The following is a 22,748-nucleotide window of genomic DNA, read 5'->3' as shown; positions in this document are numbered from 1 at the left end:
AATTATAACTGGTAAAAAGTAAAAATTGTTGTTCTTTTTATTTAATTACAAACAAACACACCTATAGAACTCCACAACTTTCAATGAAATGTTTTGAAAAGGCAGAAAAAATAAAATTACAATAAGATATTTACATATGTATACAGAGACCTCTATTTTTTGATAAGGGCATTAAGGGAGCTTTACAATTTTCTGTAAAACCTTCTGAAAAAAAGAATTGTACTTCTGTTTCTTTAGGACAGAAGCTTATTATAATCTAATAAAAATCAAGACTTTGTTCAAGAAATCTCTAAGTTCATCCTTAAACAAAAATTATCTGTTTCCACAACATATAGTTCAGTAAAGGATAATGATTATATGAAATATCTCACAATACAATAAAATACAGAATTTACATAAAAACCAGAAACTCTAAGTTCTATAATTAGTTTCCTTAGTTGTTTGGTCTGGAGGCTAGGACACTCTACTCATTACCTGCAGGATCAAAACCAGTCACGGAACATGCTAGCTCTTTTATGTAAGATAGTGTTTTGGTCAGGAGGCTAGGACACTCTACTCATAACCTGCAGGATCAAAACCAGTCACGGAACATGATAGCTCTTTTATGTAAGATAGTGTTTTGGTCTGGAGGCTAGGACACTCTACTCATAACCTGCAGGATCAAAACCAGTCACGGAACATGCCAGCTCTTTTATGTAAGATAGTGTTTTGGTCTGGAGGCTAGGACACTCTACTCATAACCTGCAGGATCAAAACCAGTCACGGAACATGCTAGCTCTTTTATGTAAGATAGTGTTTTGGTCTGGAGGCTAGGACACTCTACTCATAACCTGCAGGATCAAAACCAGTCACGGAACATGCTAGCTCTTTTATGTAAGATAGTGTTATGACGTGACCATTGATCTCATTATTTACTGATAAAGAGTTGACAGTGGGTGGTGTTGAACATCTGCCTTTCCTGTATTCTGTTGCTTCAAAATTAGGGACAGTGAGCACAAATAGCCTTCGAGTAGCTGTCCTAAGTTCAAACTAAAAAAATAAAATCAAGTTGTGCATACACATTTTGCAAAACCGACCCAATTCCACAATACACAGGACTTATTTCACAGGGATGATGGAACTATGCATATACATGTTATTTGCATGCAGGACTACTGAATATTGGTATGAAAATTTCAAGAAATTCACTCTATTTGTTAAATTCTTTACATTATTCTAACTGTTTTTGGTAAATTATTAGAGCTGTACCTCTAGGCGTTTTGAATTATACCACAGAACCATTGATAGTTTCATATCAATTATAGTTTGGAGAAAGACGAATGGCTTTCAGAATTGAAAGAATTAAAAATTAATGGGTTTCAGACTCCACCTGTAGCACCCCAGAACATTTGAAAGTTCTCTCATTTGAAATATCCAGTTCACATTGAGAAATGAAGAAAGCATGCTCTTTTGAAATATCCAGTTCACATTGAGAAATGAAGAAAGCATGCTCTTTTGAAATATCCAGTTAACACTGAGAATTAGAGAAGACACCCTCTTTTGAAATATCCAGTTCACATTGAGAAATGAAGAAAGTATGCTCTTTTGAAATATCCAGTTTACATTGAGAATTAGAGAAGACACTCTCATTTGAAATATCCAGTTTACACTGAGAATTAGAGAAGACACTCTCATTTGAAATATCCAGTTTACATTGAGAACTGAAGAAAGCATGCTCTTTTGAAATATCCAGTTCACATTGAGAAATGAAGAAAGCATACTCTTTTGAAATATCCAGTTTACATTGAGAACTGAAGAAAGCATGCTCTTTTGAAATATCCAGTTTACACTGAAAATTAGAGAAAACACCCTCTTTTGAAACATCCAGTTTACACTGAGAATTAGAGAAGACACCCTCTTTTGAAACATCCAGTTTACACTGAGAATTAGAGAAGACACCCTCTTTTGAAATATCCAGTTTACATTAAGAACTGAAGAAAGCATGCTCTTTTGAAATATCTAGGCTACATTGAGAATTAGAGAAGACACCCTCTTTTAAAATATCCACTTTACACTGAGAATTAGAGAAGATACTCTCATTTGAAATATCCAGTTTACATTGAGAAATGAAGAAAGCATACTCTTTTGAAATATCCAGTTTACAATGAGAATTAGAGAAGACACTCTCATTTGAAATATCCAGTTTACAATGAGAATTAGAGAAGACACTCTCATTTGAAATATCCAGTTTACAATGAGAATTAGAGAAGACACTCTCATTTGAAATATCCAGTTTACATTGAGAATTAGAGAAGACACCCTCTTTTGAAATATCCAGTTTACATTGAGAACTGAAGAAAGCATGCTCTTTTGAAATATCCAGGCTACATTGAGAATTAGAGAAGACACCCTCTTTTGAAATATCCAGTTTACATTGAGAATTAGAGAAGACACCCTCTTTTGAAATATCCAGTTTACACTGAGAATTAGAGAGTGGTATAACAAGTTTTCTGTTTGTCATCAAATAATTACTTTACAATTAGCAGACACTGTTTAGTTTATTATTAGTAACTTCTCCAATTTGTAATTAGCAGACACTGTTTAGTTTATTATTAGTAACTTCTCCAATTTGTAATTAGCAGACACTGTTTAGTTTATTATTAGTAACTTCTCCAATTTGTAATTAGCAGACACTGTTTAGTTTATTATTAGTAACTTCTCCAATTTGTAATTAGCAGACACTGTTTAGTTTATTATTAGTAACTTCTCCAATTGGTAATTAGCAGACACTGTTTAGTTTATTATTAGTAACTTCTCCAATTTGTAATTAGCAGACACTGTTTAGTTTATTATTAGTAATTTCTCCAATTGGTAATTAGCAGACACTGTTTAGTTTATTATTAGTAACTTCTCCAATTTGTATTTAATATCAAAGACTTCACAACCCATAACAGACAACTAGAGAAATGGTTTGAATAACTAAAGAATGGGTGTTTAAGAATATAAAAACCTCTTTTGGTAATCATTGTGGGATAATTTTAAAACAATTATGTTCTGAAAACGTTCTCTTGATGAGAAAGTAAAATGTTTGAGCTACAATATTTGAAATGTTTGTTTTATAAGATTAATAATAAATTAAATGATGTTGGGAATTGGTAGGCTTGCAGAACACATCAACTGACACTGTTTAATAAGTATATGTATCCAATAAAGATGTTCTTCATCAGATTCTCAAGCAATTTTTAAATACAGGTGAATACTACACAAAGGGTATAAAACTATTTTATATCAAAACTACAATTTCAACTTAAAAATCACACTTTTCTGAAACACTTTCCAAGAAATACTTAAATAAGTAAATCAGTTTTCTAAATAATGGCAACTCAACCAATCATGTGATTGTCAAAGTATTCCACAGCTGGTGTTGGTGCAACATTCGACAAATTGTGAAAAACAAAACTTACGCAAACTGGAAATAAATGGTTACTAAATATATAAGGTACAACGTGAATGTTCAGACTAAAATCTCATGGTGGATGAGCAGTAATGTCATGAATTTGATTCATCACAGCCTGGTGTATAGCCTTGTGTTCAAAACAAAACCAACAACAAAAACTTAAATAAAGAAATCAATATTTTTGAAGACATAATTATTTTAAATATCAAGATATGACAACAAAGAGAAACATTAATATCATTTGTCAAAAGCATCTATCTTTTAACTCTGCAAAATAACCTTGTTATATCTGTCAAAGATATCTTAGAAGGATACTTCAATCCACCAGTTGTGAACTTACAACACTAGAAACTGGCTTTCAGTATCCTTGGTGGGCAAAGCACAGAGAGTTCATTGTGTAGTTTTGTGCTTTATTACAAAATAAATCAATCACAAATGTTCAAACAATTCCATTTTTTACAATACTTTTTATGTGAATTTGGTACTAAAACCAACGAATAATATTGTAAATATACTTGAACTATTCTAATTCTTTATTTATAAATACATAATATAATCTAGACTTTTCTTAACCTTTAGATCTATGTAGGTTAACAATTAGCATCATCTCGCCCTTGGATCTAATGTGGTTAACATACTTTAGGCTTTCATTAACCCTTGGATCAACACAGTTAATTTACTGTAGGCTTTTTTAAATGTTGGATCTAACATGCTTAACATACTTTAGGCTTTTCTTAAACCTTGGAACTAACATAGCTAACATACACTTGGCTTTTCTTAACAATTGTAGCTAAAAAAGAATTGTCTTGTCTTTTTTAATCTTTGGATTGAGCCTGGTCAAAAATACTTTAGGGTATACTTAACCCTTGGAACTACTGAAATTGGTTAAATATTCAAATGTTTCATAAACATTCATATCTTATATTCTGAACTTTAGTGTCTGTCTGAGCATTCGCTTGTATTTCATTTGAATAGCTTAACATTCACTTTTAAAATGATTGGAAAACAGCATGAATAATGTTGATACCAAATTGTATTTCACATTAGAAATTAATAACACTATAATAAACATACGAAAATGTGAAGTAACTCAAAGAATAAAACTTTAAATTTACTACATGTTATTATTCAGCAGTTTTCATCACGACTAAATGCTCAACAATTATTTTCTTTAACAGGTGGTAAATGTAGTTCAGAGCTTTGGCTTGAAGTGAAACAAAGAGTGTAACATAATTAACCTTTTAAAGTCCATAAAATAACTTAAATTAATAGATTACTTTTTCCCATCATTAGGAAGGCATGCTTTTGCTCCTTATATATATATTCAGAGAGCAAATTATGATAACAGATAATAAGAACAATATGCTACCTTTATCACTTATTTTAAAAGACAATTCTTGAATTAAAAAAAAGGGGAAATTCTCTCTTACTCTAAATAAATGTTACTTTTATTTTACATACTGAGTTTTATACACAGCTTGTCATCCCTAATTTTAAAATGAAAACATAAAGGGAAGAAAGATGGTCAACATAATCTACAATAAAATCTTAGGCTACTCTTTACCAACAAACAGTAGAATTTACTACCACATCGTATCACCCTCTTGGCCTTTTTCTTTTTCTCTTTTCATTATAATTCCAACTATGATAACATATTTAAAATACTATACACAAAGAACAAGAGTAATGACATTAAATAAAGATTTTATATAACTAGTCTGAAATAATGTATTTTGTGGATTCTGAATTTATAAAGTTTTCAATATAATTACACACACACGAGTGTTTGTCATTTTCTAGAAAAACAAAATTACCAATCAACAATCTTAAACAAAAAAAGAAACCATGTAGAAATCTTTAACAAACAAAAAACTAAACCAACATAGGTAACAAACAACAAAACAAGTCAACATCCTTAACAAACAAGAAACCAAGTGAACATCTTTAACAAACAAAAAACTAAACCAACATAGGTAACAAACAACAAAACAAGTCAACATCCTTAACAAACAAGAAACCAAGTGAACATTTTTAACAAACAAGAAACTAAACCAACATAGGTAACAAACAACAAAACAAGTCAACATCTTTAACAAACAAGAAACCAAGTGAACATCTTTAACAAACAAGAAACTAAGCCAACATAGGTAACAAACAACAAAACAAGTGAACATCTTTAACAAACAAGAAACCAAGTGAACATCTTTAACAAACAAGAAACTAAGCCAACATAGGTAACAAACAACAAAACAAGTCAACATCTTTAACAAACAAGAAACCAAGTGAACATCTTTAACAAACAAAAAACTAAGCCAGCATAGGTAACAGACAACAAAACAAGTCAACATCCTTAACAAACAAGAAACCAAGTGAACATCATTAACAAACAAGAAACTAAACCAACATAGGTAACAAACAACAAAACAAGTCAACATCTTTAACAAACAAGAAACCAAGTGAACATCTTTAACAAACAAGAAACTAAGCCAACATAGGTAACAAACAACAAAACAAGTCAACATCCTTAACAAACAAGAAACCAAGTGAGCATCTTTAACAAACAAGAAACTAAGCCAACATAGGCAAGAAACAACAAAACAAGTCAACATCTTTAACAAACAAGAAACCAAGTGAACATCTTTAACAAACAAGAAACTAAGCCAACATAGGTAACAAACAACAAAACAAGTCAATATCCTTAACAAACAAGAAACCAAGTGAACATCTTTAACAAACAAGAAACTAAGCCAACATAAGTAACAAACAAGAAACTAAGCCAACATAAGTAACAAACAAGAAACTAAGCCAACATAAGTAACAAACAACAAAACAAGTCAACATCTTTAACAAACAAGAAACTAAGCCAACATAGGTAACAAACAACAAAACAAGTCAACATCGTTAACAAACAAGAAACCAAGTGAACATCTTTAACAAACAAGAAACTAAGCCAACATAGGTAACAAACAACAAAACAAGTGAACATCCTTAACAAACAAGAATCCAAGTGAACATCTTTAACAAACAAGAAACTAAGCCAACATAGGTAACAAACAACAAAACAAGTCAACATCCTTAACAAACAAGAAACCAAGTCAACATCTTTAACAAACAAGAAACTAAGCCAACATAGGTAACAAACAACAAAACAAGTCAACATCCTTAACAAACAAGAAACCAAGTGAACATCATTAACAAACAAGAAACTAAACCAACATAGGTAACAAACAACAAAACAAGTCAACATCGTTAACAAACAAGAAACCAAGTGAACATCTTTAACAAACAAGAAACTAAGCCAACATAGGTAACAAACAACAAAACAAGTCAACATCTTTAACAAACAAGAAACCAAGTGAACATCTTTAACAAACAAGAAACTGAGCCAACATTGGTAACAAACAACAAAACAAGTCAACATCCTTAACAAACAAGAAACTAAGCCAACATAGGTAACAAACAACAAAACAAGTCAACATCGTTAACAAACAAGAAACCAAGTGAACATCTTTAACAAACAAGAAACTAAACCAACATAGGTAACAAACAACAAAACAAGTCAACATCGTTAACAAACAACAAAACAAGTCAACATCGTTAACAAACAACAAAACAAGTCAACATCTTTAACAAACAAGAAATCAAGTGAACATCTTTTATAAATAAGAAGCCAACTGAACATCTTTAACAAATATGAAATGATTGCACCATACAATCAATTAACAGTACACTTTATATAGCATAATATTCAACTAACATCTACTGTACTTACATAGCTGGTTTAAGAGAACCTCCTTCAACATACAGGATAGAAGAATTGGTCACCATATTTGGGGACAAAGGACACTCAGTGGATGAGTTTTGTAGAAAACAAATCCACTTGTATTGCATTTCAGCAGCAGTGTTGCTTGGATCAAAGGATTGAGAACCATCTAGTGAGAAATTCTGATGATCACCAACTGAAATGTTGCATGTATTTATTATGGCTTGGAGAGGTTCCATGGTTACACTGAATATATGATTAGCCATAGCTTGCAGAAATTCAGAGGATCCATTCAGAGAAACTAAAATAATAATGAAATTACTTAATTAATAATGGTGTGTATCAACCAATGTTTTGTATTTTTATTTTTGTGCTACTGAATAACATCTGAATTTGATTAGGAACAAATAATTTATTCATTGTAAGTTGCTTTGTTTCAAGAGTAAAACATAAATGTTTTATCGGTTTGTGTGACATTAGATCATAAAATCAAGGTTAATAATTTTCAACAAATCTTTCCTTACTGGTGAGCTGATGATAGTCTAGTGGTTAGAGTGCCAAACAGTGAACCTGGAGGTTCCTGTACCATTGTTATAAAACTTGCTCCTTGAACAGGGACACAGATGGATTATAAAACAAATGTTCAAGTCCAAATTATTTGATTATAGTGCCAAAGAATTTGATAATTTACTTTTAGTCAATAAGTTCAAAATTAGAGAAGGCTATCACAGAGCACTCCTGCACAAGCATCCAAAACAGACCAAATTCTTTCTTAACCCTATGTATTACTGAAGTTTTCTTTACTGCATGTCCACAATGTATCAGTGACTCAATGAATTTATTGAAGCATGCAATTAATGTTTACTGTGAAAATAATATTATGTTATTTTTTACTGGAAACCTGTAGAGCACAACGACAGAAAGGTTTGTTAAAAATTCTTATCAGCATCATTATAACATATTGTTGTGAAAAAAATACTGACCTACAGAACTTGTCCATATATGGTTATATACAATATAAAACATACTGACTGATAGCAAGCTCACTTTGTTAACACTCAGCTGCATAACATATAAAATATTCTGTTTTGTCTGCAGCTCACATTGTCCACGTGTAATTATATACAGTACAAAACACACAATTTGATCTACTACTTACATTTTCCACACTCAGTTATATACCATGTAAAATATACTGTTTGGAATACAGCTCACTTCATCCAGACTTGCATATGCACAATATAAAACATACTGTTTCATATACAGCTAACTTCATACAGACTGAGCTATATCTCATATAAAATATACTGTTTGGAATACAGCTCACTTCATACAGACTGAGCTATATCTCATATAAAATATACTGTCTGGAATACAGCTCACTTCATCCACACTCAGCTATATATCATATAAAACATACTGTTTCATATACAGCTCACTTCATCCACACTGAGCTATATATCATATAAAACATACTGTTTCATATACAGTTCACTTCATCCACACTGAGCTATATATCATATAAAACATACTGTTTCATATACAGTTCACTTCATCCACACTGAGCTATATATCATATAAAACATACTGTTTCATATACAGCTCACTTCATCCACACTGAGCTATATATCATATAAAACATACTGTTTCATATACAGCTCACTTCATCCACACTGAGCTATATATCATATAAAACATACTGTTTCATATACAGCTCACTTCATCCACACTGAGCTATATATCATATAGAACATACTGTTTCATATACAGCTCACTTCATCCACACTGAGCTATACATCATATAAAACATACTGTTTCATATACAGCTCACTTCATCCACACTGAGCTATATATCATATAAAACATACTGTTTGATATACAGCTCACTTCATCCACACTGAGCTATATATCATATAAAACATACTGTTTGATATACAGCTCACTTCATCCACACTGAGCTATATATCATATAAAACATACTGTTTCATATACAGCTCACTTCATCCACACTGAGCTATATATCATATAAAACATACTGCTTCATATACAGCTCACTTCATCCACACTGAGCTATATATCATATAAAACATACTGTTTGATATGCAGCTCACTTCATCCACACTGAGCTATATATCATATAAAACATACTGTTTCATATACAGCTCACTTCATCCACACTGAGCTATATATCATATAGAACATACTGTTTCATATACAGCTCACTTCATCCACACTGAGCTATACATCATATAAAACATACTGTTTCATATACAGCTCACTTCATCCACACTGAGCTATATATCATAGAAAACATACTGTTTGATATACAGCTCACTTCATCCACACTGAGCTATATATCATATAAAACATACTGTTTGATATACAGCTCACTTCATCCACACTGAGCTATACATCATATAAAACATACTGTTTGATAAACAGCTCACTTCATCCACACTGAGCTATATATCATATAAAACATACTGTTTCATATACAGCTCACTTCATCCACACTGAGCTATATATCATATAAAATATACTGTTTCATATACAGCTCACTTCATCCACACTGAGCTATACATCATATAAAACATACTGTTTGATATACAGCTCACTTCATCCACACTGAGCTATATATCATATAAAACATACTGTTTGATATACAGCTCACTTCATCCACACTGAGCTATATATCATATAAAACATACTGTTTGATATACAGCTCACTTCATCCACACTGAGCTATATATCATATAAAACATACTGTTTCATATACAGCTCACTTCATCCACACTGAGCTATATATCATATAAAACATACTGCTTCATATACAGCTCACTTCATCAACACTGAGCTATATATCATATAAAAGATACTGTTTGATATACAGCTCACTTCATCCACACTGAGCTATATATCATATAAAACATACTGCTTCATATACAGCTCACTTCATCAACACTGAGCTATACATCATATAAAACATAATGTTTGATATACAGCTCACTTCATCCACACTGAGCTATATATCATATAAAACATAATGTTTGATATACAGCTCACTTCATCCACACTGAGCTATATATAAAAAAAACATACTGTTTCATATACAGCTCACTTCATCCACACTGAGCTATATATCATATAAAACATACTGTTTCATATACAGCTCACTTCATCCACACTCAGCTATATATCATATAAAACATACTGCTTCATATACAGCTCACTTCATCCACACTGAGCTATATATCATATAAAACATACTGTTTGATATGCAGCTCACTTCATCCACACTGAGCTATATATCATATAAAACATACTGTTTCATATACAGCTCACTTCATCCACACTGAGCTATATATCATATAAAACTTACTGTTGCATATACAGCTCACTTCATCCACACTGAGCTATACATCATATAAAACATACTGTTTGATATGCAGCTCACTTCATCCACACTGAGCTATATATCATATAAAACATACTGTTTCATACACAGCTCACTTCATCCACACTGAGCTATATATCATATAAAACATACTGTTTGATATACAGCTCACTTCATCCACACTGAGCTATATATCATATAAAACATACTGTTTGATATACAGCTCACTTCATCCACACTGAGCTATATATCATATAAAACATACTGTTTGATTTACAGCTCACTTCATCCACACTGAGCTATATATCATATAAAACATACTGTTTGATATACAGCTCACTTCATCCACACTGAGCTATATATCATATAAAACATACTGGTTGATATACAGCTCACTTCATCCACACTGAGCTATATATCATATAAAACATACTGTTTGATATACAGCTCACTTCATCCACACTGTTGCTATATATCATATAAAACATACTGTTTGATATACAGCTCACTTCATCCACACTGAGCTATATATCATATAAAACATACTGTTTGATTTACAGCTCACTTCACCACACTGAGCTATATATCATATAAAACATACTGTTTGATATACAGCTCACTTCATCCACACTGAGCTATACATCATATAAAACATACTGTTTCATATACAGCTCACTTCATCCACACTGAACTATATATCATATAAAACATACTGTTTCATATACAGCTCACTTCATCCACACTGAGGTATACATCATATAAAACATACTGTTTGATATACAGCTCACTTCATCCACACTGAGCTATATATCATATAAAACATACTGTTTGATATACAGCTCACTTCATCCACACTCAGATATATATCATATAAAACATACTGTTTGATTTACAGCTCACTTCATCCACACTGAGCTATATATCATATAAAACATACTGTTTGATATACAGCTCACTTCATCCACACTGAGCTATATATCATATAAAACATACTGGTTGATATACAGCTCACTTCATCCACACTGAGCTATATATCATATAAAACATACTGTTTGATATACAGCTCACTTCATCCACACTGTTGCTATATATCATATAAAACATACTGTTTCATATACAGCTCACTTCATCCACACTGAGCTATATATCATATAAAACATACTGTTTGATTTACAGCTCACTTCACCACACTGAGCTATATATCATAAAAACATACTGTTTTATATACAGCTCACTTCATCCACACTGAGCTATATATCATATAAAACATACTGTTTCATATACAGTATGTTTCATATACTGTTTCACTTGGTTATATAGCATATAAAACATACTGTTTCATATACAGTATGTTTCATATACTGTTTCACTTGGTTATATAGCATATAAAACATAGTGTTTGATTTACAGCTTACTTAGTTATACAATATAACATACTGTTTGATTTACAGCTCACTTCATTATATTGGTTACATACGATATAAAACATACTGTTTGATTTACAGCTCACTTCATCAACACTTGGTTACATACAATATAAAACATAGTGTTTGCTTACCAGTGACAGTGATATTATAACTGATGTTGCCACGAAGTGTTCCCTTTGGTAGAGTAACATATTTTCCTTTTAACCTTGCAAGGCTGTACTCAGTACTGTTTATTGACCAGGAATACTGAATAAACAAACAAGAAGCTAATCAACATATTTTATCAAATACATTAAACTGGATGTTACAAAAGTCTGACAAATTATACGTGTAATTATTTTCAATAGTAATCAAGACAGAAGAGTAACATAAAAATAATGTTTTAATCAAGACAGAAAAGTAACATAAAAATAATGTTTTAATCAAGACAGAAGAGTAACATAAAAATAATGTTTTAATCAAAACAGAAGAGTAACATAAAAATAATGTTTTAATAAAAACAGAAGAGTAACATAAAAATAATGTTTTAATCAAAACAGAAGAGTAACATAAAAATAATGTTTTAATAAAAACAGAAGAGTAACATAAAAATAATGTTTTAATCAAAACAGAAGAGTAACATAAAAATAATGTTTTAATCAAAACAGAAGAGTAACATAAAAATAATGTTTTAATCAAGACAGAAGAGTAACATAAAAATAATGTTTTAATCAAAACAGAAGAGTAACATAAAAATAATGTTTTAATCAAGACAGAAGAGTAACATAAAAATAATGTTTTAATCAAGACAGAAGAGTAACATAAAAATAATGTTTTAATCAAGACAGAAGAGTAACATAAAAATAATGTTTTAATCAAGACAGAAGAGTAACATAAAAATAATGTTTTAATCAAGACAGAAGAGTAACATGTTTTAAAAAATAATGTTTTAATCAAGACACAAGAGTAACATAAAAATAATGTTTTAATCAAAACAGAAGAGTAACATAAAAATAATGTTTTAATCAAGACAGAAGAGTAACATAAAAATAATATGTTTTTAATCAAAACAGAAGAGTAACAGAAAATAATGTTTTAATCAAGACAGAAGAGTAACATAAAAATAATACGTTTTTAATCAAGACAGAAGAGTAACATAAAAATAATACGTTTTTAATCAAGACAGAAGAGTAACATAAAAATAATACGTTTCTAATCAAGACAGAAGAGCAACCTAAAAATAATACGTTTTTAATCAAGACAGAAGAGTAACATAAAAATAATACGTTTTTAATCAAAACAGAAGAGGAACATAAAAATAATATGTTTTTAATCAAGACAGAAGAGTAACATAAAAATAATACGTTTTTAATCAAAACAGAAGAGTAACATAAAAATAATACGTTTTTAATCAAAACAGAAGAGTAACATAAAAATAATACGTTTTTAATCAAAACAGAAGAGTAACAAAAATAATATGTTTTTAATCAAAACAGAAGAGTAACATAAAATACGTTTTTAATTAAAACAGAAGAGTAACATAAAAATGTTTTCACTTGCTGCTACTTAACTTAATTTTCTTTTTTTCTCCCATAATGTATCAAATCTTTTTGCTCTCTCCTCTAAAATGTTAACAAAATACTGAGCCTACTATCACCAATAGCAGAATATTTTATTCCCCTATAAAGCCTAGTTGGTTAGTCATAACATTATGTTTTATTTTGGAAGGACAAGAACTTGTTGTTTTATCTAGGCAGTTTCATGCTCTATTCTAAACTAAAACTTTATATAAATTAATTTTTAAAAATCATTCAAGTCATTCATATAGTTCTCAACCTTTCTATTAACTCACTAAAATTTACTACCTCCACCAGATTTGAGAGCAACCATGCAGTCAGCAAAATAATACTTTTTTAGCTGAAGGTGACTCCTACCTTCCAGAAATATACATTTTTGTCTCCTGATTTTATCAGTATCACCATTAAATACGAAAGAAAAATGATGCATAAACACTCTCAATTCACTTTAGAATCCTAAACACATCCAGCAGAATTCCTCTGATTCTTCTTTTTCAAGAAAAAACAAAATTTTCAGGTATTTCAACCTCTTCTCATTCCAAGCATCATTCATGTAATCCTTTTCAGAACCCTTTCAAAAAGTTCAATGCCCTTGCTAAGAAACAGAACCTAAGAATGAACACGATGTTACAAATATGGCCCAACCAGTAAACTATACAGTGAAATCATAATTTATTTAGACTTACATTCAATATTTCTGTAGATATAAACCAGAATCCTATTTATCTACAATTAGCAGCAGCACATTGCTTGAATATCCTAAGAGATTAATCAACTATTATACTAACATCCCTTTCTTTCTTAATACAGTTAAGGTTATTCCCATCTTATTGTACTTATAATTCAGATTATGGTAACTTACATCCAATATCATGCATTTATCATAATTAAAATCCATCTGCCATTTATTTGTCCAACTCCCAGAATTATATGAATCCTTTTATAAATTAGCAGTATCCTCTTCACAGCTAGCAACACCAAATACCTTAATATTATCAGCAAGCATAAGTTACTTATTGACCATTCCTTCAATCTAGAAAATGCAAAGGTTCTTAGACTGAGCCCTGAGATATAGTACTTGCAACATTAATGCAGTTTGACTGAACTCCATTTATAACAACCCCTTGCTTTGAGACATTCTTCCATGCAATATGCTAACTTACCTACACATCTATAATCTTTTACAAGCTTTTCATGTAGCACCTTGTCAAATGCTATCTGAAAATCCAGATATACCAGTGTACACCCTCACTCTTATCTACATAAATAGTAACCTTTTCAAATAATATAAAAAGATATATAAGGTAAAATTATCCCTTATTGAAACCTTGTTCACTATCCAGTTAATTGCTAAACTTTGTTAAATGACTTTTCAAAGCATATTTAATCAGACATTCCAAAACATTTCCCATAACTGTTGTAAGACTAATAGGTCTATAATTACTGGGACAATTTTTATCACCTCCCTTGAAAAGAGAAGTGACAATAGCTAACTCACAATGCTCTGGTACCTGCTTATTCTTCAAGGACTTACACAAAATATCAGCAACTGGCTCCTGCATCCAATTGTTAACCTCCTTCCAAACACTTGGAGAAATATTATCTGGCTTAGGAGCCTTATTAATCTTTAAACATATTATCTGACCCAGGAGCCTTATTAATCTTAAACATATTATCTGACCTAGGAGCCTTATCAATCTTAAACATATTATCTGACCCAGGAGCCTTATTAATCTTTAAACATATTATCTGACCCAGGAGCCTTATTAATCTTTAAACATATTACTTGACCCAGAAGCCTTATTAATCTTTAAACATATTACCTGACCCAAAAGCCTTATTAATCTTTAAACATAATATCTGGCCCAGTAGTCTTATCATTTTTTAAACATATTATCTGACCCAGAAGCCTCATTAATCTTTAAACATATTATCTGGCCAAGGAGCCTTATTAATCTTTAAACATATTATCTGACCCAGAAGCCTTATTAATCTTTAAACATATTATCTGGCCAAGGAGCCTTATTAATCTTTAAATATATTATCTGGTCCAGGAGCCTTATTAATCTTAAACATATTATCTGACCCAGGAGCCTTATTAATCTTTAAATATATTATCTGACCCAGGAGCCTTATTAATCTTTAAATATATTATCTGTCCCAGGAGCCTTATTAATCTTTAAACATATTATCTGGTCCAGGAGCCTTATTAATCTTTAATCATATTATCTGACCCAGAAGCCTTATTAATCTTTAAACATATTATCTGGCCAAGGAACCTTATTAATCTTTAATCATATTATCTGGCCAAGGAGCCTTATTAATCTTTAAACATATTATCTGACCCAGAAGCCTTATTAATCTTTAAACATATTATCTGACCCAGAAGCCTTATTAATCTTTAAACATATTATCTGACCCAGGAGCCTTATTAATCTTTAAACATATTATCTGACCCAGGAGCCTTATTAATCTTTAAACATATTATCTGACCCAGGAGCCTTATTAATCTTGAAATATATTATCTGGCCCTAGTTTTTTCTTCACAACCTCAGAATTAATGAAGGGATCTTGTTCAACTTTGTTTTCATCAATGAAGTGTTCAAAATTTTGAATACTACTTAAATATTCATTGGTAAAAACTAAAGGAAGATTAAAATTTAGTAATCCAGCCATTTATTAACATGAAATATTCCCATTCTAACATTTTTTTTACCTTTAATGCTTTTTTAAAATCCTTACTGTTAATTTTTACATTTTCATCCAACTTTTTCTCACGCATCCTTTTTGATCTTCTAATTATCTGTTTGACCAGCTCCTTGATATTCTTCTAAATCTCCTGTCATACCAGACAAATGTTTTTGATTCTTTACTTATGATGATTTTCTTTAAATTTATCACTTGTAGTCTTTGAATCAATGTCTTGTGTTTTGTTTTTCACTGCAGCCATTATTTCTTACAATAAATATTTTATATATTTGATCAGTTTCTCAAAAAAAACTTAGCTACTCAATATACAGCAGATAATTCTTGACTCATCCTTTCAAGACTTGTTTTTTAAAACTTGAAACTAAAATACATTATCCTTGATTACCATAAACATTCAACTTACTACAGAGAAATGATCATGTGCACCCAACAAACAACACACCAACAAAAACACAAAACAAAAATAAATGATTGACAACAAACAACACTTGACACACAAACAAATATAACAGTACAAGATGAACAACAAATACCACATTGACAACAATATACAGCTTACACATCAACAAATTATTACCAAATAACAAATCAACAAATGACATTACATCACTCACAATAAATAACATCATTAATCACAAATATATCAACAAGAAACAATACGAGACAACAGACAACAAATAATACATTCAGAAACAACAGTAGCAGATGACTGACAACATATAACACACATAAAATAGTACATGACTGACAACAAATAATACATCAACAAACAGTGGTAGTAGACAACTGACAATACATACAGAAATAACAAAAGTAGATGACTAACAACAAATAATACAACTGCATAATGACATTAGTAGATTACAACAACTAATACATCAACAAAAAATGCCACGAGATGAATCACAACAAATAATACACCAACAAACCACACTAGTAAGTAAGAAACAACAAATAATACATCACCAAACCACACTAGTAAGTAAGAGACAACAAATAATACATCAACAAACCACACTAGTAAGTAAGAGACAACAAATAATACATCAACAAACCACACTAGTGAGTAAGACACAATAAATAATACATCAACAAAAAACTAGTAGATGAGTGACAAGAAATAATACATCAACAAACAACAGTAGTAGATGAGAGACAACAAGTAATACATAAAAAAAACACTAATAGATGAATGACAACAAAAAATACACAGCAGGCAACACTAATAAATGAGCAACAAAAAATTATGCATCAATATACGACACTATATAATACACCAAAAACAACAGTAGCAGATGAGAGACAACGAATAATACATCAACAAAAACACCACTAGATGAGTCACAACAAATAATACACCTACAAAAACACTGGTAAATGATTGACAACAAATAATACATCAACAAACAAGGGTAGCAGACAACTCACAATACATACACAAATGACAACAATAGATGACTGAGAAAAAATAATACACCAGCATAATGGTAGTAATAGATCAATGACAACAAATAATACATCAACAAAACATACATCTAAAAAAACTATTAGATAAGAGACAACAAATAATACATCAATAAAATACATGAGTGATGAGTGACAACAAATAATACACCAGAATAATCAGAGTAGTAGATCAGTGACAATAAATAATTCATCAACTAACAAGGGTAGCAGACAACTCACAATACATACAGAAAACACTAAAGGAAATGACTCACAACAAATAATACACCAGAATAATCAGAGTAGTAGATCAGTGACAATAAATAATACATCAACTAACAAGGGTAGCAGACAACTCACAATACATACAGAAAACACTAAAGGAAATGACTCACAACAAATAATACACCAGAATAATCAGAGTAGTAGATCAGTGACAATAAATAATACATCAACTAACAAGGGTAGCAGACAACTCACAATACATACAGAAAACACTAAAGGAAATGACTCACAACAAATAATAGACCAGAATAATCAGTGTAGTAGATCAGTGACAATGAATAATACATCAACAAACAACACTAGTACATGAGAGACAGCAAAGAATACATCAACAAAAAACACTAGTAGATGAGAGACAACAAATAATACGCTACAAATAACATAACTAGATGACTGACAACAAATGATACACCAACATAATAACAGTAGTAGATGAAAGACAACAAATGATATGTCAACAGATAACATAAGTAGATGACTGAATAATACACCAAGATACAACAGTAGTAATTGACTGAAAAGAAATAATACACTAAAAAATAACAGTTGTGGATGACTGACAACAAATAACAAATCAATATTTTACACTAGCAGATTGGTGACAAAATATAATACATCAACAAACAACAGTAGTGAATGACTGACAAGAAATAATACATCAATAAAATACACTTGTTGATGAGTGACAACAAATAATACACCAACAAACAACATTGGCAGATGTCTGACAACAAATAATACACCAACAAACAACATTAGTAGATGACTGACAAATAATAATACACCAAAAACAAAAGTATAAGATGATTGACAACAAGTAATACATCAACAAACCACAGAAGTAGATGAGTGACAAATAATACATAAACATACTAACAGTCGTAAATGAGTGATAACAAATAAAACACAACCAAAAAACAGTACTATACGAATGACAATAAATAATACATAAACAAATAACACATCAACAAACAACAGCGGTAGGTGAGTTACAACATATAATACATGAACAAATAACAACAGTAAATGACTGACAACAAATAATACTCAAACAAACTACAGTAGTAGATGAGTCACAACAAATAAGACACCAAGACACAACAGTAGTTGATGACTGACAAGAAATAATACACCATTTACAACAAGTTTAGAATAATTGTTTACCACATCAAATTGTAATTTTGTTATTTCAGTTTTATTTTGATATAATGAACATCTTTCATTATTTTATGTTTAACCTGTTTTATCATAATGTGTTTAATGTTCTCAAACCTGGAACAGTCTGTTCATCCTTAGAGAAAGAATCAAGTATAGATCAGAATCAAAATAGGCTATAAGATAGATCACATGTCACAAAATGGGAATGACTATGTTCCTCCATTGCTACAAATTTTTTTGAAATAAATTTTCTTTATACAAACTTCTAGTTTTGTCACATTTCCACCACTGCACACTTCAATGTTAGCTTCAAATGTATTATCCTTCTGGGCACTGACTATGTGGTGTCCAAGAATTGTAGCCACAAGTGAAGAGGATCCAGCACGTTTGATGCGATGTGCGATTGTTTTATTAGATGTAAACTTAAACCTGTTTTGAGCTGAAGCTAGGACAATGTAATCAATATCAGGTGAAAGCTAAAAAAGAAAAATATTCAAGACTGTTTATTCCTATTACACATATTCAAGACTGTTTATTCCTATTACACATATTCAAGACTGTTTATTCTTATCACACATATTCAAGACTGTTTATTCCTATTACACATATTCAAGACTGTTTATTCTTATTACATATATTCAAGACTGTTTATTCCTATTAGACATATAGAATAACACAATATGTTACTAAACGTACAAAATATGATGTCAGAAATATATAAAATTACAGTGAAATGTGTACTATTTCTTGACACTTGTGTATAATTTCAAAATAATAAATAAGACACAAAGTTAAGATACGTACACAATTCAAAACACTTTAATTAAGGTCAACGTATGACCAATGTATGACTTTTGTGGGTGTACATTTCCCACGTGAACATTTTAAAAGCACGTGATAAAACTTCATGTATTATTAAATAAAAATGAAGGCCCAGCAAATATTTGTGTAAAAATGTGGGATGACTTTCTGTGAAATGTGGATACAGTAACTGTAAAGTCGTTCATAGATAACATGATCTATTTAACCAAAAAGAAAAGTATAAATAAGATATGATTATATCTTGCAACTCACCTCTGAAGATGGCATTACAACACAGAAACATGTAGAGTAAACTATTTAGGGATCATGCAGTGACCTTAGTTAAAATGTTTTTAATTGTGCATCTATATTAATATTGTGTCTTATTTATTATTTTACAATGAAATGAACTGGTTAAAACAACGAGCAAGCAGTTCCTTAAAAAATTCATAAACCTGTTTGGCAAAAATATTGAACACACAGTTCTTTAAGAGATGGTTAAAATGATTTGGCTTGAACATTGAACACACAGTTCTTTAAGAGATGGTTAAAATGATTTGGCTTGAACATTGAACACACAGTTCTTTAAGAGATGGTTAAAATGATTTGGTTTGAACATTGAACACACAGTTCTTTAAGAGATGGTTAAAATGATTTGGCTTGAACATTGAACACACAGTTCTTTAAGAGATGGTTAAAATGATTTGGTTTGAACATTGAACACACAGTTCTTTAAGAGATGGTTAAAATGATTTGGCTTGAACATTGAACACACAGTTCTTTAAGAGATGGTTAAAATGATTTGGTTTGAACATTGAACACAGTTCTTTAAGAGATGGTTAAAATGATTTGGTTTGAACATTGAACACACAGTTCTTTAAGAGATGGTTAAAATGATTTGGTTTGAACATTGAACACACAGTTTTTTAAGAGATGGTTAAAATGATTTGGTTTGAACATTGAACACACAGTTCTTTAAGAGATGGTTAAAATGATTTGGTTTGAACATTGAACACACAGTTCTTTAGGGGATGATTAAAATGGTTTGCCTGAAACACTAAACATGCAATGTTTTAAAAGATTATTTAAATTATTTCACCACAACACTCTTTCAACGATATCTCTGTTTTCATGTTGTGACTGCAGCATACACAACAAGCTTACATTGTAGCAGCATTTCTTGCACTAAGTGTCACATAACTAAACATCAGCAGAGAATAAAAACCACTAGTACAATAATTAAGTTCTATATACACAATTTAGTTTGAAATTAATCCAAAACATTAGAAATCTTAATGTCAAACACCAATAAGAAGACCTGATTAGACTGCCTGGACAATCCACATCCTTTTGTCACAAAAAAAGCACTGTGTACTTTGGGGCACTGGCTGCTCTATAAGAGTATTGGTCAAAGTGAACTATTTGGTGACACAAGACTAGCCCAAGAGTTGAAGATGGGTGTTATTAACTTCCATCTGATGTATTAGTTCCAAATTAAAACCACTATCAACAGAGAACCCTTCTGCAGTTATGTGTGAAACAAATGAAAAGTAATTGTTCTCTCTAAAGCAGATAGTGGTAATCGCTTTCAGTGTATTTACAAAAAATTTCAAAGAAATTTACTGGAACTTTTGTTCTTCTTAGAAGGTTTCAGTGGCATATGGTTTCCAAAACACCTGATTTACAGATTCCAATTTGGTTCCCAATTCTTGCTTAAATTTTATTTAAAGCCTACGTGTTTTTTCTTTAGATGTGTGTGCTTCTTCCCATGATTTACTATTCCCAAATCAAAAATATGACTTTGGATTTTGCCATGACATACATAGCCTGGTAGTTAAAGCATCGACTAGTAATTTAATAATCATTAGACAAAAACCCATAGTGCTGAACATGCTCACCTTTCAGTCATTGGAGCATTATAATGTGAAAGTTAATTCTATTATTTGCTGGTAAAAAGTAGCCTAACAGTTGGTGGTAGGCGGTATTAACTAGTTGTGTTTTTCCTAGTTTCTAGTCTATCATTTCAAAATTAAGAATAGCTAGAAAAAATAGCCTTTGAATAGCTTTGCAGGAAACCCAACAAACAAGCTTTGGACTTTGGTTTGTGTTATTAATTAATTTTCTAATATAATTTCTTGCTTGTTTCATTACAAGTATTTTTTTCCAGTGTCTTTAATACAAAACAGTTGTGTTAAAAAAGAATATATAAACTTTACCTTAACTTTTCATAAGTTATACTCAAGCCTACACTCACTTACTTGTTTATATAAACACACATTAAAGTATATCCTAAAGTTAAGAAAAGAGATATGAAAAAATGTTACCTACTTTACTCGAGTCGATTGGATAAATTCTTGGACTTAAGGTTTTTTTTCTTTTCTCTATTTCTTTAATCAACTTGTGATGATCGACAAGAGATGCTGTGGTAATATATAACAAACAATAATGTCTTTAATCAAGTTGTGATGATCGACAAGAGATGCTGTGGTAATATATAACAAACAATAATGTCTTTAATCAGCTTGTGATGATCGACAAGTGATGCTGTGGTAATATATAACAAACAATAATGTCTTTAATCAAGTTGTGATGATCGACAAGAGATGCTGGGGTAATATATAACAAACAATAATGTCTTTAATCAGCTTGTGATGATCGACAAGAGATGCTGTGGTAATATATAACAAACAATAATGTCTTTAATCAGCTTGTGATGATCGACAAGAGATGCTGTGGTAATATATAACAAACAATAATGTCTTTAATCAAGTTG

General features: G+C 30.6%; 1 protein-coding gene across 1 annotated transcript in view; it reads right to left on the bottom strand.

Moving 5' to 3' along the window:
• Positions 1–22,748, bottom strand: part of LOC143236796 (uncharacterized) — a 133,018-nt gene that overhangs the window by 76,822 nt on the left and 33,448 nt on the right. The window contains exons 3-6 of the mRNA XM_076475360.1: positions 22,304–22,395; positions 19,438–19,650; positions 12,152–12,266; positions 7,209–7,500 (exon numbers count right to left, since the gene is read on the bottom strand). Coding sequence (XP_076331475.1) covers positions 7,209–7,500; positions 12,152–12,266; positions 19,438–19,650; positions 22,304–22,395 — 712 coding nt within the window. The remainder of the gene's footprint in view (positions 1–7,208; positions 7,501–12,151; positions 12,267–19,437; positions 19,651–22,303; positions 22,396–22,748) is intronic.

The sequence above is a fragment of the Tachypleus tridentatus genome, chromosome 13 (assembly GCF_004210375.1).
Source record: "Tachypleus tridentatus isolate NWPU-2018 chromosome 13, ASM421037v1, whole genome shotgun sequence".
Taxonomy (NCBI): Eukaryota; Metazoa; Arthropoda; class Merostomata; order Xiphosura; family Limulidae; genus Tachypleus; species Tachypleus tridentatus.
Note: the sequence above shows the minus strand (reverse complement) of the source record. Positions and strands in the feature narration are given on the sequence as shown.